Source organism: Pristiophorus japonicus, chromosome 9 (assembly GCF_044704955.1).
Source record: "Pristiophorus japonicus isolate sPriJap1 chromosome 9, sPriJap1.hap1, whole genome shotgun sequence".
Classification (NCBI taxonomy): domain Eukaryota; kingdom Metazoa; phylum Chordata; class Chondrichthyes; family Pristiophoridae; genus Pristiophorus; species Pristiophorus japonicus.
In genome coordinates, this window is record NC_091985.1 from 28,567,130 (window position 1) to 28,582,427 (window position 15,298).

At 42.6% G+C, this 15,298-nt stretch overlaps 1 protein-coding gene across 1 annotated transcript in view; it reads left to right on the top strand.

The window, feature by feature from the left end:
* adss2 (adenylosuccinate synthase 2) overlaps window positions 1-15,298 on the top strand; it is a 111,214-nt gene that overhangs the window by 56,070 nt on the left and 39,846 nt on the right. Inside the window, exon 2 of the mRNA XM_070889215.1 lies at window positions 7,587-7,689. Coding sequence (XP_070745316.1) covers window positions 7,587-7,689 — 103 coding nt within the window. The remainder of the gene's footprint in view (window positions 1-7,586; window positions 7,690-15,298) is intronic.

Sequence of the window (15,298 nt, forward strand, 5' to 3'; positions counted from 1 at the left end):
TGCTTGACTGCATTATGATTTTCTAAATGTCTTGCTGCTACTACCTTTAGTGATGGACTCCAGCATTTTCCCAATGTCAGATGTTAGGCTAACTGGTCTATAGTTTCCTGCTTTCTGTCTCCCTCCTTTCTTAGAGTAGCCAATCTAGAATAACGGGACACTCTGCTTTCACAGAAGAGCACTCCAAACAGACAGGCATTTAGTGTGCCTTGAATGATTGATGCACATTTTATTTGGTAAATTGAATGGCAGTAATTTGTGGTAGACATTTTGGAGGTTGCTACCTATTTATATTCTTCAGTAAACCCATCCCTTTTTATGTAGAAGTTCTGATCGCTCAGTTAAACTGGTTCTAGTAGCAGCTCGACTGGGGAAATCAAAGCAAGGTTATAAGATGGAGGACTGTAACATAAAATTCTGCGTAGATAATAGTTGGAATATTTGGAACTGAAATGAAGAGTTACGATAAATAAATCAATGGCCTCGCCCCTCCCTATCTCTGCAACTTCCTCCAGCCGTACAATCCCCCAATATATCTGCGCTCCTCCAATTCTGGCCTCTTGAACACCTCCAATTTTAATCACTCCACCATTGGTGGGTGTGCCTTCAGCTGCCTAGGTCCTAAGCTCTGGAATTCCCTCCCTAAACCTTTCCACTCCTTGAGCCAGATTTTCGGCAGGTTTGCGACTGGACATACTTTGATATATTGGCACCCAACTGCTCCAGAACCAATCTGAGTTGAGCTACCAATGCTGTACCATTTAAATCTCGTCATTTTCTTAATCCATCAACCTGTATTGCTTCCTCCACGACCAGCACACACTTGCTACACCAATAATAAAAAAAATTGCGCTTTATCACGTACCAAAGCACTTTACAACCAATAGATTGCTTTTGAAGTGTAATCACTTATGTAGGCAAAACTCAGCAGCCAGTCTGCACCCAGCAAATTTTCACAAACAATAATTGAATGGAAGGCTATAGATAATTTGTTTTTCTGTGGTATTGATTGAGGGGAGTGTAGTGCTTCATCACCTTTCCAGACAGACTCCCAAATTTGAAAGGATAGAATCTGTAATCTAATTATACTCCTGGGTACTTTGCATTTAAGCGAACATAGTACAAAAATTTCACATGCTGACCATTATAAAATCCCAGTGACAGCACTGCATTCCTTGGCTCAGGACAGCAAATCTGTTCCTAATGCTCTGCCAATTCCATTAGGTAGCTAGCTGTTTGCAAAGATCATTTGGGGTAACAATCCCCACTGCCGGGTGATAGTTGATTATCTTGACTCCTATTTCTTCCTGACCCTGGCCCAGCCTTTTACAGAAGCTCAGACCTATCCTTATCATCTCTTGTTGACAGATGGACAAGCTTGGCCTGTGTGATCTTATGGATTGACACTTGAGCCTTACTAATGCGGCGCAGGTTAGTTTTGTAGTACTAGGCCTGTTGTGTTTCCATAAATGCTAAAAACAACCGTTGTGGTATTTAAAGTCCCATCCCCTCCATACGATCAGGTGCAGATCACTGTGTAGGTCATAATTCACATGTGGACCAGGATCAAAAGATGTCTCGTGTTTTTTTTAATGGAGTGTTACTGTCATGTGCTCTGCTGACCGCCCAAAATATCCTCCCATCTCGATCCCTTCATGTAACTGGAGAAAGACAAAGCAGGGTTTACAACATTGTGATTGCCGGCAGTGTGCACGGGCACTGGATGTCCGATTGATATGCAACTACCGGTGTCAGTGCAAAAATTGTTGAGCAGTGGGATTTGTTGCTCACCAACTCCACGCATTCGCTGAATGAGTTTGAATGTGTGGCTTATTTCTTTTTATCTGTATTGCTACTACGTTGCATCATTGGTCAGTGCCACAGGCTTCTGACTTGCAGCATAGCTATTTTATAATGTTTTCTGGTGGTGTGACTAGTCTTGCGTAGTGTGTTGAGGGGGCGGGGGGGAAGAGAAGATCGAGCCACTGGAGTGGCTAATACTATGTGCAATACACTCCGTGCGCAATGCTCTGCATTCATCACCTCAAGTTGATCCCATCCCTGGTGACCGACGATAAACACAAGTATTTGCCTGCCTTATGAAATAGTTACATAGTTCAAAATGTTCTCTGCAGGCACGATGTTTTGATGGACAATATCTATCACTGGGATTTTATAAAGCTTAAATGGTCAGAAGTGCATTTTTTTGTACTATGTCCACTTAAATGCAAAGTACCCAGAAGCATAATTAGATTACAGATTCTAACCGTCCCAATTTGGGAGTCTGTTTCGAAAGAGGATGAAACACTGCACTCTTCCCTCATCAGTACCACAGAAAAACAGATTGTCTAGCCTTTCTTTCATTTACTGGGTGTTTTCCACCAGTCAAGTGGACGTGGCATGATATTTCACTTTTTAATGGTAACTCAAAGTGCTGGAGTCAGAAGTTGGTGTTCAACCAGTAGTTTTCGTTAAATTTTACCTTCAACTTTGTCCCCTGCTTTCCTGGAGATGCTAATTAGTGCTGGTGTGTGGTTACACAGGTGCTGCCTGTTGTTAGAAATTGCCTCTACGGCTATTTCTGATCACTTTAAATAATCAGGTTCATGTGCAAACCAATATGGTGGATAAATGTTAAATCAAGAGTTTTAAGACAGAATATAATTCATTAGTTATACAGTAAAAGTATACGACCATAACAATAGTTGGAATCGATCCGATCAGACAGACGGTTGACACGTGAGCAATTCTGTTCTGCGCTTCCTTCCTTGTCTCTCTTTCTTCCTCCTCTCTCTCTCTCTCTCTCTCTCTCTCCCTCTCTCTTCTGTGTGCCTCCTCTCTCTCTCTCTCTCTCTCTCTCTGCTGTGTGCCTCCTCTCTCTCTCTCTCTCTCTCTCTCTTCTGTGTGCCTCCTTCTCTCTTTCGTTTGTGACTACAAGCTTCCAGGAGGTCACTTTTTAATATACTTTTAGGGGTGGGCCTGAACCTGGATGTTAACTAGACTGTTTGATCTATAGAGGTTCCCCTAAAAACCCACCCTAAAGATGGCTTACAATTTTGGTCACATGTCATCGTTTATACCTTTTATAGAAGTTGCTTTTCTGTAGAATTCCTTTCATCTGTCTCTGTTTATACTAACCCAGAGTTTCTTCCTGTGGGAAACATTTCATCTATCTTGTCCCTATTCCCTCAATACAAAGCCTAGTCCTTTGAATTATGAGGCCCAAACCAGAGCTTCGTCACCTCAACCAGTCTTTACAACATTGCAAAATGCCTGTGTTTACACTGATTGCTACAAACATCCTTCGATTCTAAGCCTTTCCATCCAAATTGTCTTAAGATACATAAACAAACTGAAGCTTTTACTTGACAACCACAAATAATTAGCATTTTTCAGCATTATAAGCAAACACTTCATCTCCAATTCAAAACAAGGATTTTAAAATACAGCATTACGTATCGGTCTTATATATTCGTATCAGTTTTATACATTTTTAGGCATCCTTAGTCTCTCTCTCTCCTTTTTCTCTCTCTTTCTCCTTTTTTTTTTCTCTTTTTTTTTTCCCCTCTCTTTTTTTTTTTCCCCCTCTCTCCTTTTTTTTCTCTCTCTCTCTCTCTCTCTCTCTCTCTCTCTCTCTCTCTCTCTCTCTTTCTGCCCCCCCCCCCCCCAATTTTTAAATCTAGACTGACACTCCAGTGCAGTACTGAGGGAGCACTGCACTGTGGGAGACCTTAAACCAAGGCTTCATCTGCGTGCTCAAGTGGACATAAGATCCCATGGCACTATTTCAGTGAAGAGCAGGGGAGTTATCTCCAGTGCCCTGGCCAATATTCATCCCTCAATCAACATAAAAAAAACAGATTAATCATTATCATATTGCTTTTTGTGGGTGCGAGTTTGCGTGCAAATTGGCTGCCGCGTTTCTTACATTACAACGGTGGCTACACTCAGTGCTTTGATACATCCAGTGGTCATGAAAAGCGCTATATAAATCTATGTCTTTAAGATGAAACCCTACCTTTTTGTTTTTCCCCAATATCTCCTTGTGTGGCAAGGTGTCAAATTTTGTTGACACTTCTATGAAGCGCATTGGCATGTTTTACTTTGTTAAAGGTGCTTTTTAAATGCAAGTTGTTGTTGTTGCAGGGAGACAGAGGGAAACAAAAAGGAGACAAAAGCAAAAGACAGAAAGGAGATGAGTAAAAGTGGAGGGCAGAGAAACCCAAGGCAAAAAACAAAAAGGGCCACTGAATGTAAAGGGCTGCAGGAGGGGTCAAAACTAAAAATCATGGTTTAAAAACTAGTATTAAAACACTCTACCTAAACGCACGCAGCATTCAAAACAAAGTAAATGAGTTGACGGCACAAATCATTACAAATGGGTATGATTTGGTGTCCATTACAGAAACGTGGTTGCAGGTTGGCCAAGACTGGGAATTAAACATGTAGGGGTATCTGACGATTCGGAAAGATAGACAAGAAGGGAAAGGAGGTGGGGTAGCTCTGTTAATAAAGGATGATATCAGGGCAGTTGTGAGATGATATTGGTTCTAATGAACAAAATGTTGAATCATTGTGGGTGGAGATTAGAGATAGTAAGGAGAAAAAGTCACTGGTGAGTGTAGTTTATAGGCCCCCAAATAATAACTTCACGGTGGGGCGGGCAATAATCAAGGGAATAATGGAGGCATGTGAAAAAGGAACGGCAGTAATCATGGGGGATTTTAACCTACATATTGATTGGTCAAATCAAATCTCACGGGGAAGCCTGGAGGAGGAATTCATAGAATGCATATGGGATTGTTTCTTAGAACAGTATGTTACAGAACCTACAAGGGAGCAAGCTATCTTAGATCTGGTCCTGTGTAATGAGACAGGAATAATAAACGATCTCCTAGTAAAAGATCCTCTCGGAATGAGTGATCACAGTATGGTTGAATTTATAATACAGATTGAGGGTGAGGAAGTAGTGTCTCAAATGAGCGTACTATGCTTAAACAAAGGGGACTACAGTGGGATGAGGGCAGAGTTGGCTAAAGTAGACTGGGAGCACAGACTAAACGGTGGCACAATTGAGGAACAGTGGAGGACTTTTAAGGAGCTCTTTCATAGTGCTCAACAAAAATATATTCCAATGAAAAAGAAGGGCGGTAAGAGAAGGGATAACCAGCTGTGGATAACCAAGGAAATTAAGGAGAGTATCAAATTAAAAACCAATGCGTATAAGGTGGCCAAGGTTAGTGGGAAAATAGAAGATTGGGAAAATTTTAAACGACAGCAAAGAATGACTAAGAAAGCAATAAAGAAAGAAAAGATAGAATACGAAGGTAAACTTGCACAAAACATTAAAAACGGATAGTAAAAGCTTTTACAGATATATAAAACAGAAAAGACTGACTAAAGTAAATGTTGGTCCCTTAGAAGATGAGAAGGGGGATTTAATAATGGGAAATGTGGAAATGGCTGAGACCTTAAACAATTATTTTGCTTTGGTCTTCACAGTGGAAGACACCAAAACCATGCCAGAAATTGCTGGTCACAGGAATGTGGGAAGGGAGGACCTGGAGACAATCACTATCACTAGGAGGGTAGTGCTGGACAGGCTAATGGGACTCAAGGTAGACAAGTCCCCTGGTCCTGATGAAATGCATCCCAGGGTATTAAAAGAGATGGCGGAAGTTATATCAGATGCATTCGTTATAATCTACCAAAATTCTCTGGACTCTGGGGAGGTACCAGCGGATTGGAAAGCAGCTAATGTAACGCCTCTGTTTTTAAAAAAAGGGGGCAGACAAAAGGCAGGTAACTATAGGCCGGTTAGTTTAACAACTGTAGTGGGGAAAATGCTTGAAACTATCATTAAGGAAGAAATAGCAGGACATCTAGATAGAAATAGTGCAATCAAGCAGATGCAGCATGGATTCATGAAGGGGAAGTCATGTTTAACTAATTTACTGGAATTCTTTGAGGATACAACGAGCATGGTGGATAGAGGTATACCGATGGATGTGGTGTATTTTGATTTTCAAAAGGCATTCGATAAGGTGCCACACAAAAGGTTACTGCAGAAGATAAAGGTATGCGGTGTCAGTGGAAATGTATTAGCATGGATCGAGAATTGGCTGGCTAACAGAAAGCAGAGAGTCGGGATAAATGGGTCCTTTTCGGGTTGGAAATCGGTGGTTAATGGTGTGCCACAGGGATTAGTGCTGGGACCACAACTGTTTACAATATACATAAATGACCTGGAAGAGGGGACAGTGTGTAGTGTAACAAAATTTGCAGATGACACAAAGATTAATGGGAAAGCGGGTTGTGTAGAGGACACAGAGAGGCTGCAAAGAGATTTAGATAGGTTAAGCGAATGGGCGAAGGTTTGGCAGATGGAATACAATGTCGTAAAGTGTGAGGTCATCCACCTTGCGGGGGGGGGGGGGGAAACAAAAAAAGGGAATACTATTTGAATGGGGAGAAATTACAACATGCTGTGGTGCAGAGGGACCTGGGGGTCCTTGTGCATGAATCATAAAAAGTTAGTTTGCAGGTAATCAGGAAGGCGAATGGAATGTTGGCCTTCATTGTGAGAGGGATGGAGTACAAAAGCAGGGAGGTCCTTCTGCAACTGTATAGGGTATTGGTGAGGCTGCAACTGGAGTACTGCGTGCAGTTTTGGTCGCCTTACTTAAGGAAGGATATACTGGCTTTGGAAGGGGTACAGAGACGATTCACTAGGCTGATTCTGGCGACGAGGGGGTTACCTTATGATAGAGTAGACTGGGTCTTTACTCGTTGGAGTTCAGAAGGATGAGGGGTGATCTTATAGAAACATTTAAAATAATGAAAGGGATAGACAAGATAGAGGCAGAGAGGTTGTTTCCACTGGTCGGGACGACTAGAACTAGGGGGCACAGCCTCAAAATACGGGGGAGCCAATTTAAAACCGAGTTGAGAAGGAATTTCTTCTCCCAGAGGGTTGTGAATCTGTGGAATTCTCTGCCCAAGGAAGCAGTTGAGGCTAGCTCATTGAATGTATTCAAGTCACAGATAGATTTTTAACCAATAAGGGAATTAAGGGTTATGGGGAGCGGGCGGGTAAGTGGAGCTGAGTCCACGACCAGATCAGCCATGATCTTGTTGAATGGCGGAGCAGGCTCGAGGGGCTAGATGGCCTACTCCTGTTCCTAATTCTTATGTTCTTATTAGCTAACTGAACACAGACCGGACGTTGCTGTTCCGAATAGCTTGGCTACACATTCCACACACCAACTGGGGAAGCTTCAACCAGCGATTTTGGGAGTTTGAATCCTACGGTTGCCCGACAGTAGAACTCCCCTACCTCAATTAACTAAGTTTTGTAATTTCACAAGTTTGTTAGGCAACAATATTGCGTGCAGTGAACTTTGCGATATGCGGAAGAAGCAAGACATGTCAAGTCTTCAAACTGTGCCCCCTCACCCACAAGCGCACACACACACCCAGTCCACCCAAGGTGCTGAAGAACGTGCGAGCGAGTCGCTGGAAATACTAGGTGGGTAGAGCAGACAAATGTACTTGTTTCATTCAATCTCTCTTTTTGTCACACACAGGGAGGAAACAATGCTGGCCACACTGTGGTAGTGGATTCTGTTGAATATGACTTTCACCTTTTACCCAGTGGAATCATCAACCCCAATGTCATTGCCTTCATTGGTAAGTTTTCACATTTCATTTTACCTGCAGTGTGTGAGTCTACAGCACTAAACCTGAATTCTGTATCTAACCCGTTTCTGGTTTGGTTTATGGTGTCCAAAACAGTTTGAAGGCAACCCTGGAGGAGCAGATGTAGAAATAAAATTGTTCTTGTGACCTGCTAACCGGATTGTACTTGATTCTATCGCTTACATGTTCTGCTTAGCAATTTGCAGACACTGGTCTTTTGACGAGTTGAAACTTCCCCAACCACTGCCCCCTCCCCCCAACCTTAATTAGTTTCTCTGCAGCTCTTTAGTTATCTACCAGGAACAGCGTTGAGTCACACTAGCCTCTGTTTCTCTTACTCCCTTCCTGTAGTATGCAGAGAAAGTACAACTAAGTGTTCTTTTTAAATTGAACTTGTGTTCAGGAAATTAAGAATAGCTGAGATGGGGATTTCTGTTTCATTTTCCATTCCACACCAAAAATTGTTCTGCTGACACTGCATTTTTATAATAGTATAGTGTGAGGGAATGTCAGGAGTCTATATTTATAATTGGAGAATTAACTCCCTGAATTAGCATAGAAATAGGTGGTGGAGAGCAATGTTTCCCCCTAGTTTTTTTTTGTGGATGTGCCCATTCAAAATTCGTGCATGCGTGAAATCCCCGATTTGAAAAGCCGTTCCCAGGCTGTGCGGGACCTCCAGATAGCCACGGAGCTTAAAGCGAACGTTTGTACAGAGTCTTATGCAAAATTGAGGCAGGTGGACAAGGTGAAACACAAGGGCACTTGGAGGTTGTGGTGCTGGTTTTGGGAGAGTGGGGCTATACAGGCCTATACCATTTGTAGATTTCCAGCTGGCGGTGTTCTCCATTGGACACTGGGCAGAAGTGGAGCCAGCTAATCTGGCAGCAGTTTGTAAGACCTACAAAAAATGCGTGGGCCTTCACTCGCTCACCGGAACAACACAAGTCTAATTGAATAGTTCTTTCAAAAAGTCGGCACAGGCACGATGGGTGAATGGCCTCCTTCTGTGCTGTGTGATTCTAATGAGGTCAGGCAATTTAATTTCTAACTGCAGCTGGCCGGCAGCAAGAAAATTGCACTTATGCTGTTCTTTTAAAACTGTAGAACTTGCTATTCAGTACATCATGCTTTGTAACTCTAATAAATAGCTCTTTGGTAATCATAGCAAATCCTTTGTCCAGCATTTTTTAAGGTTCACCAGACAAACTAGTATGTTGCCACAGGGCTAAATATCTTGGCAGCTATGCACGGTCGAAAGAATGGCACCTGAGCTGATGTACTTAAGATGCTCCTTATTTTATCATTTAAATTGCTCCCATCAGTACCGCTACCAATGGCAAACATGTAGCCAACAGTACTTCCCCTATGCTCTGCATAGTTTTGGAAGGATAAAGCACATATAATTATATTGCAGGATTTTTTTTTACAATTCCAGTGGATGCAGTACTGCCCAACATTGCATTTTACTGAAGTCCAAGTGGCAACATGGACCTTTGTATTAATGGTCTGTGTATTATAAATGTCATTGTGAATAAATATTTATAATCATAAACACATTATAAGATGTTGCCATATTATAAAAAGGATGGACATGAGAACATAAAAATTAGGAACAGGAGTAGGCCATCTAGCCCCTCGAGCCTGCTCCGCCATTCAACAAGATCATGGCTGATCTGGCCGTGGACTCAGCTCCACTTACCCGCCCGCTCCCCGTAACCCTTAATTCCCTTATTGGTTAAAAATCCATCTATCTGTGACTTGAATACATTCAATGAGCTAGCCTCAACTGCTTCCTTGGGCAGAGAATTCCACAGATTCACAACCCTCTGGGAGAAGAAATTCCTTCTCACCTCGGTTTTAAATTGGCTCCCCCGTATTTTGAGGCTGTGCCCCCTAGTTCTAGTCTCCTCGACCAGTGGAAACAACCTCTCCGCCTCTATCTTGTCTATCCCTTTCATTATTTTAAATGTTTCTATAAGATCACCCCTCATCCTTCTGAACTCCAAAGAGTAAAGACCCAGTCTACTCAATCTATCATCATAAGGTAACCCCCTCATCTCCGGAATCAGCCTAGTGAATCGTCTCTGTACCCCCTCCAAAGCCAGTATATCCTTCCTTAAGTAAGATGACCAAAACTGCACGCAGTACTCCAGGTGCGGCCTCACCAATACCCTATGCAGTTGCAGAGGGACCTCCCTGCTTTTGTACTCCATCCCTCGCAATGAAGGCCAACATTCCATTCGCCTTCCTCATTATCTGCTGCACCTGCAAACTAACTTTTTGGGATTCATGCACAAGGACCCCCAGGTCCCTCTGCACTGCAGCATGTTGTAATTTCTCCCCATTCAAATAATATTCCCTTTTTCTGTTTTTTTTTTCCCAAGGTGGATGACCTCACACTTTCCGACAATTGTATTCCATCTGCCAAACCTTAGCCCATTTGCTTAACTTATCTAAATCTCTCTGCAGCCTCTCTGTGTCCTCTACACAACCCACTTTCCCACTAATCTTTGTGTCATCTGCAAATTTTGTTACACTACACTCTGTCCCCTCTTCCAGGTCATCTATGTATATTGTAAACGGTTGTCCCAGCATTGATCCCTGTGGCACACCACATAACCACCGATTTCCAACCCGAAAAGGACCCATTTATCCCGACTCGATGGAGAGGGTGCAAAAAAAGATATACAAGGATGATTCCAGAAATGCAAGCTTATACCTATAGGGAAGGGATGAACGACTAGGTTTCGTTTCTCTTGAAAAGAGAAGGCTGAGGGGTAACCTAATAGAAGTCTTTAAAATTATAAACGGTTTTGATAGAGTAACCAGAGAGAGAGAGGGAGAGTTTCCACTTGTAGAATATAAGATATCAAATGGGGAATTCAGATGAAACTTATTTTCTCAGTGGTGAGAATGTGGATCTTGCTAACACTGGAGTCGTTGAGGCGAATAGTATAGATGCATTTAAGGAGCAGCTAGATAAGCATATGGGGGAGAAAGGAATAGAGGATTCTGCTGATACTAGTCGAGGAAAAATGGAAGGAGGCTCGAGTGGAGGATAAACGCTGGCATGGACTGGTTGGGGCAAATGGCCTGTTTCTGTGCTGTATATTTTATGTATTAAAGCTATAAATCTGATTAATATATTGCAATAAGTGGATATGTTGACTGTTTCATTAAGCTGATGGTGGAGTTAATTATTTGGATTTAGTGATCTGCAGGTGTGTAACCTTTCCTAAAGAACTTCATTCTACATTTCATTGCAAAGAACAACTGTTTATATAGCTTCCGCAGGCCGAGACGATGCATGTTGGAGATAAATATCTAGTTTGTAACTGCAGTAAAATCTTGACGGAGATTATGGTATTATTTGGTAAATCACGACCATCTATATCTCAGTTATGCTTTTGGTTAATGGCACCCACGGTTTTTGAGTTTGGAATTCTTATCGAAGTCCTACTTGTTCATGACTGCATGTTCTTAGATTGCCTTATTACATTTGGAGCAAAGGCTGCATAGCAAAATAACGGCTGGTGGGAAAGTACTTTTTGTATAGTTCCTTACTGCCCTGTGTCTTTATATTTAATGTATTTATGAAATATTTAAAAGCTGGCACTAGAAATACAGGTTAAATGAGTAATAGCTCCGTAGCGGAGAAACATTTCCAGTTTAAGGCACTGGCTGTGGCTTGAGAATTCAACTTTGAGCCCTGGGCACTTTATTGTACAGTAATGTAAAGATTTTTTTTAAGAACCGGTACAACCTCCGAAATCTGGAAATCTCGGGTCCGAGACCATTCTAGTTTTCTGGTATTTCCGGATTTCGGAGAAGAAATCTGAAGTCCCGAATCCGGAATGCCCTGGGCCGAGTTTCAGGTATTTCCAGATTTCGAAGAAGAACATCCGACGGCCCAAATCCAGCAACCTCGAAGCCAGGCCGTGTATTTTTCTGGATTTATTTTTGAAACGGTATGTACAGCTTAAAATGTACTTAAAATAGGAAAAGGAATGTACTCAAACCATGAAATATAATAAATAAAGGTTTTTATTTGTTAAACAGTACATGTATGAAATATAATACAGGTACCCTGTCATGTATAAAGAATAATCTTCCTTTCTGTGATCCACTTCCTCAGTAAGTTGCACCGCAATAGGTACAGTTACAATTGCTGGAGGTTGTGCTTGAGGTAGAAGGCTTGGCTATGATATCTGGGGCTGAAGATGGGCCAGCAATAGGATTATTAAATGTGGAAATTGCTGGTGTAGTTTTGCAGGCTGTGGGTCTTGGGCATTCTACTGCAATACCCTTTGAAACATATTGACTAATTTTAATTGTTTAAGTAATTTGGGCTTTTCTTTGACTCATATTTTTCCTGAATTTTATACACCTGCATTATTTCCTCTTCACTTATGCAGTTTTGTTGCTCTAGGGTGTTAATTAATTCTTGACAAAGATTGATTGCTTTGTCAGTGGGCACTTTTTCGACTTGATTGTCAACATCAGCATAGTCATCCTCGCTGCTTTTCATCCTTTTCCTCTGGATGCAAAACCATGCCCATAATTTCTTCTGTCACTGCATGCACAACAGAAGCATCATTGTCTATGTCCATGACTTCTGTGACATCGTCTTCAATCAATTCTAGCGCAGCTTTGCAAGTCAACCCTTTTGCGTCTTCTAAAAGTTCAGCAATCATTTCCTTCTCCCTGGACACATGAAAGCCTTCAAAGTCCCCATCGGCATCGTCATCTTCATTAAGCATTGTTGCTGGCCAGAGTTTATGCCAAGCATTGACCAAGGTGTCTCTAGTTACCTCACTCCACGCATCCACAGCTGCCCATATGGTGTCCTTCACAGAGAAATATTTTGAGAATGCTGTTATTGCCAAGCCTCTGTTCACAGCACGAGGCAAACGCCTCATACATTCGTTTTTGTAGAGACACTTCATCGATCTCAAAATTCCTTTGTCCATTGGCTGTACCAGTGATGTGACGTTGGGGATAAATAGATTCCATGGACATTATCCTTTACTAGAAGCTCGGCATCAGGATGTGCTGAACAATTGTCAAGCAGCAAGAATATTTTGCAGTTTTCTTCAAGGCCAGCTGCCGTGCAATGAGCACGTGCCTGCGGAACAAAATGCTTCTCCAACTAGTTCATCAGATTACCCTGGTTACCCATGCTTTCTCAGCATAATGCACTGGCAATACTCGCGTCCTGGAAACCTCTTGGACGCTGGCTTTTCCCGATGACATAGAAACATAGAAAATAGGTGCAGGAGTAGGCCATTCGGCCCTTCGAGCCTGCACCGCCATTCAATGAGTTCATGGCTGAACATGCAACTTCAGTACCCCATTCCTGCTTTCTTGCCAGACCCCTTGATCCCCCTAGTAGTAAGGACTACATCTAACTCCTTTTTGAATATATTTAGTGAATTGGCCTCAACAACTTTCTGTGGTAGAGAATTCTACAGGTTCACCACTCTCTGGGTGAAGAAGTTTCTCCTCATCTCGGTCCTAAATGGCTTACCCCTTATCCTTAGACTGTGACCTCTGGTTCTGGACTTCCCCGACATTGGGAACATTCTTCCTGCATCTAACCTGTCTAAACCCGTCAGAATTTTAAACGTTTCTATGAGATGCCCTCTCATTCTTCTGAACTCCAGTGAATACAAGCCCCGTTGATCCAGTCTTTCTTGATATGTCAGTCCCGCCATCCCGGGAATCAGTCTGGTGAACCTTTGCTGCACTCACTCAATAGCAAGAATGTCCTTCTTCAAGTTCGACCAAAACTGTACACAATACTCCAGGTGTGGCCTCACCAAGGCCCTGTACAACTGTAGCAACACCTCCCTGCCCCTGTGCTCAAATCCCCTCGCTATGAAGGCCAACATGCCATTTGCTTTCTTAACCGCCTGCTGTACCTGCATGACAACCTTCAATGACTGATGTACCATGACACCCAGGTCTCGTTGCACCTCCCCTTTTCCTAATCTGTCACCATTCAGATAATAGTCCGTCTCTCTGTTTTTACCACCAAAGTGGATAACCTCACATTTATCCACATTATACTTCATCTGCCATGCATTTGCCCACTCACCTAACCTATCCAAGTCGCTCTGCAGCCTCATGGCATCCTCCTCGCATCTCACACTGCCACCCAACTTAGTGTCATCCGCAAATTTGGAGATACTACATTTAATCCCCTCGTCTAAATCATTAATGTACAGTGTAAACAGCTGGGGCCCCAGCACAGAACCTTGTGGTACCCCACTAGTCACTGCCTGCCATTCTGAAAAGAATCCATTTACTCCTACTCTTTGCTTCCTGTCTGACAACCAGTTCTCAGTCCATGTCAGCACACTACCCCCAATCCCATGTGCTTTAATTTTGCACATTAATCTCTTGTGTGGGACCTTGTCGAAAGCCGCCTTAAAGTCCCAATACACCATCAACTGGTTCTCCCTTGTCCACTCTACTGGAAACCTCCTCAAAAAATTCCAGAAGATTTGTCAAGCATGATTTCCCTTTCACAAATCCATGCTGACTGGAACCTATCATGTCACCACTTTCCAAATGCGTTGCTATGACATCCTAAATAATTGATTCCATCATTTTACCCACTACCGATGTCAGGCTGACTGGTCTATAATTCCCTGTTTTCTCTCTCTTTTTAAAAAGTGGAGTTACATTGGCTACCCTCCACTCCATAGGAACTGATCCAGAGTCTATGGAATGTTGGAAAATGACTATCAATGCATCTGCTATTTCCAAGGCCACCTCAAGTACTCTGGGATGCAGACCATCAGGCCCTGTGGATTTATCGGCCTTCAATCCCATTAATTTCCCGACTAATAAGGATTTCCCTCAGTTCTTCCTTCTTACTAGACCCTCTGACCCCTTTTATATCCGGAAGGTTGTCTGTGTCCTCCTTAGTGAATACTTGTTCAATTGCCATTTCTTTGTTCCCAGTTATGACTTCCCCTGATTCTGACTGCAGGGGACCTACGTTTGTCTTTACTAACCTTTTTCTCTTTACATATGTTTAGAAGCTTTTGCAGTCCATTTTAATGTTCCCTGCAAGCTTCCTCTCGTACTCCATTTTCCCTGCCCTAATCAAACTCTTTGTCCTCCTGCTGAGTTCTAAATTTCTCCCAGTCCCCGGGTTCGCTGCTATTTCTGGCCAATTTGTATGCCACTTCCTTGGCTTTAATATTATCCCTGATTTTCCTTGATAGCCACGGTTGAGCCACCTTCCCTTTTTTTTATTTTTATGCCAGACAGGGATGTACAATTGTTGTAGTTCATCCATGCGGTCTCTAACTGTCTGCCATTGCCCATCCACTGTCAACCCCTTAAGTATCATTTGCCAATCTATCCTAGCCAATTCACGCCTCATACCTTCAAAGTTACCCTTCTTTAAGTTCTGGACCATGATCTCTGAATTCACTGTTTCCTTCTCCATCCTAATGTAGAATTCCACCATGTTATGGTCACTTACATTTGTGTCCCAGCTGCATTTGCACAAGCAAACACGGTCACTCTATCTTTGGCGTCTTTTCCACCTGCTGGCTGCGATTCTTCTGCTAATGTCTTTCTC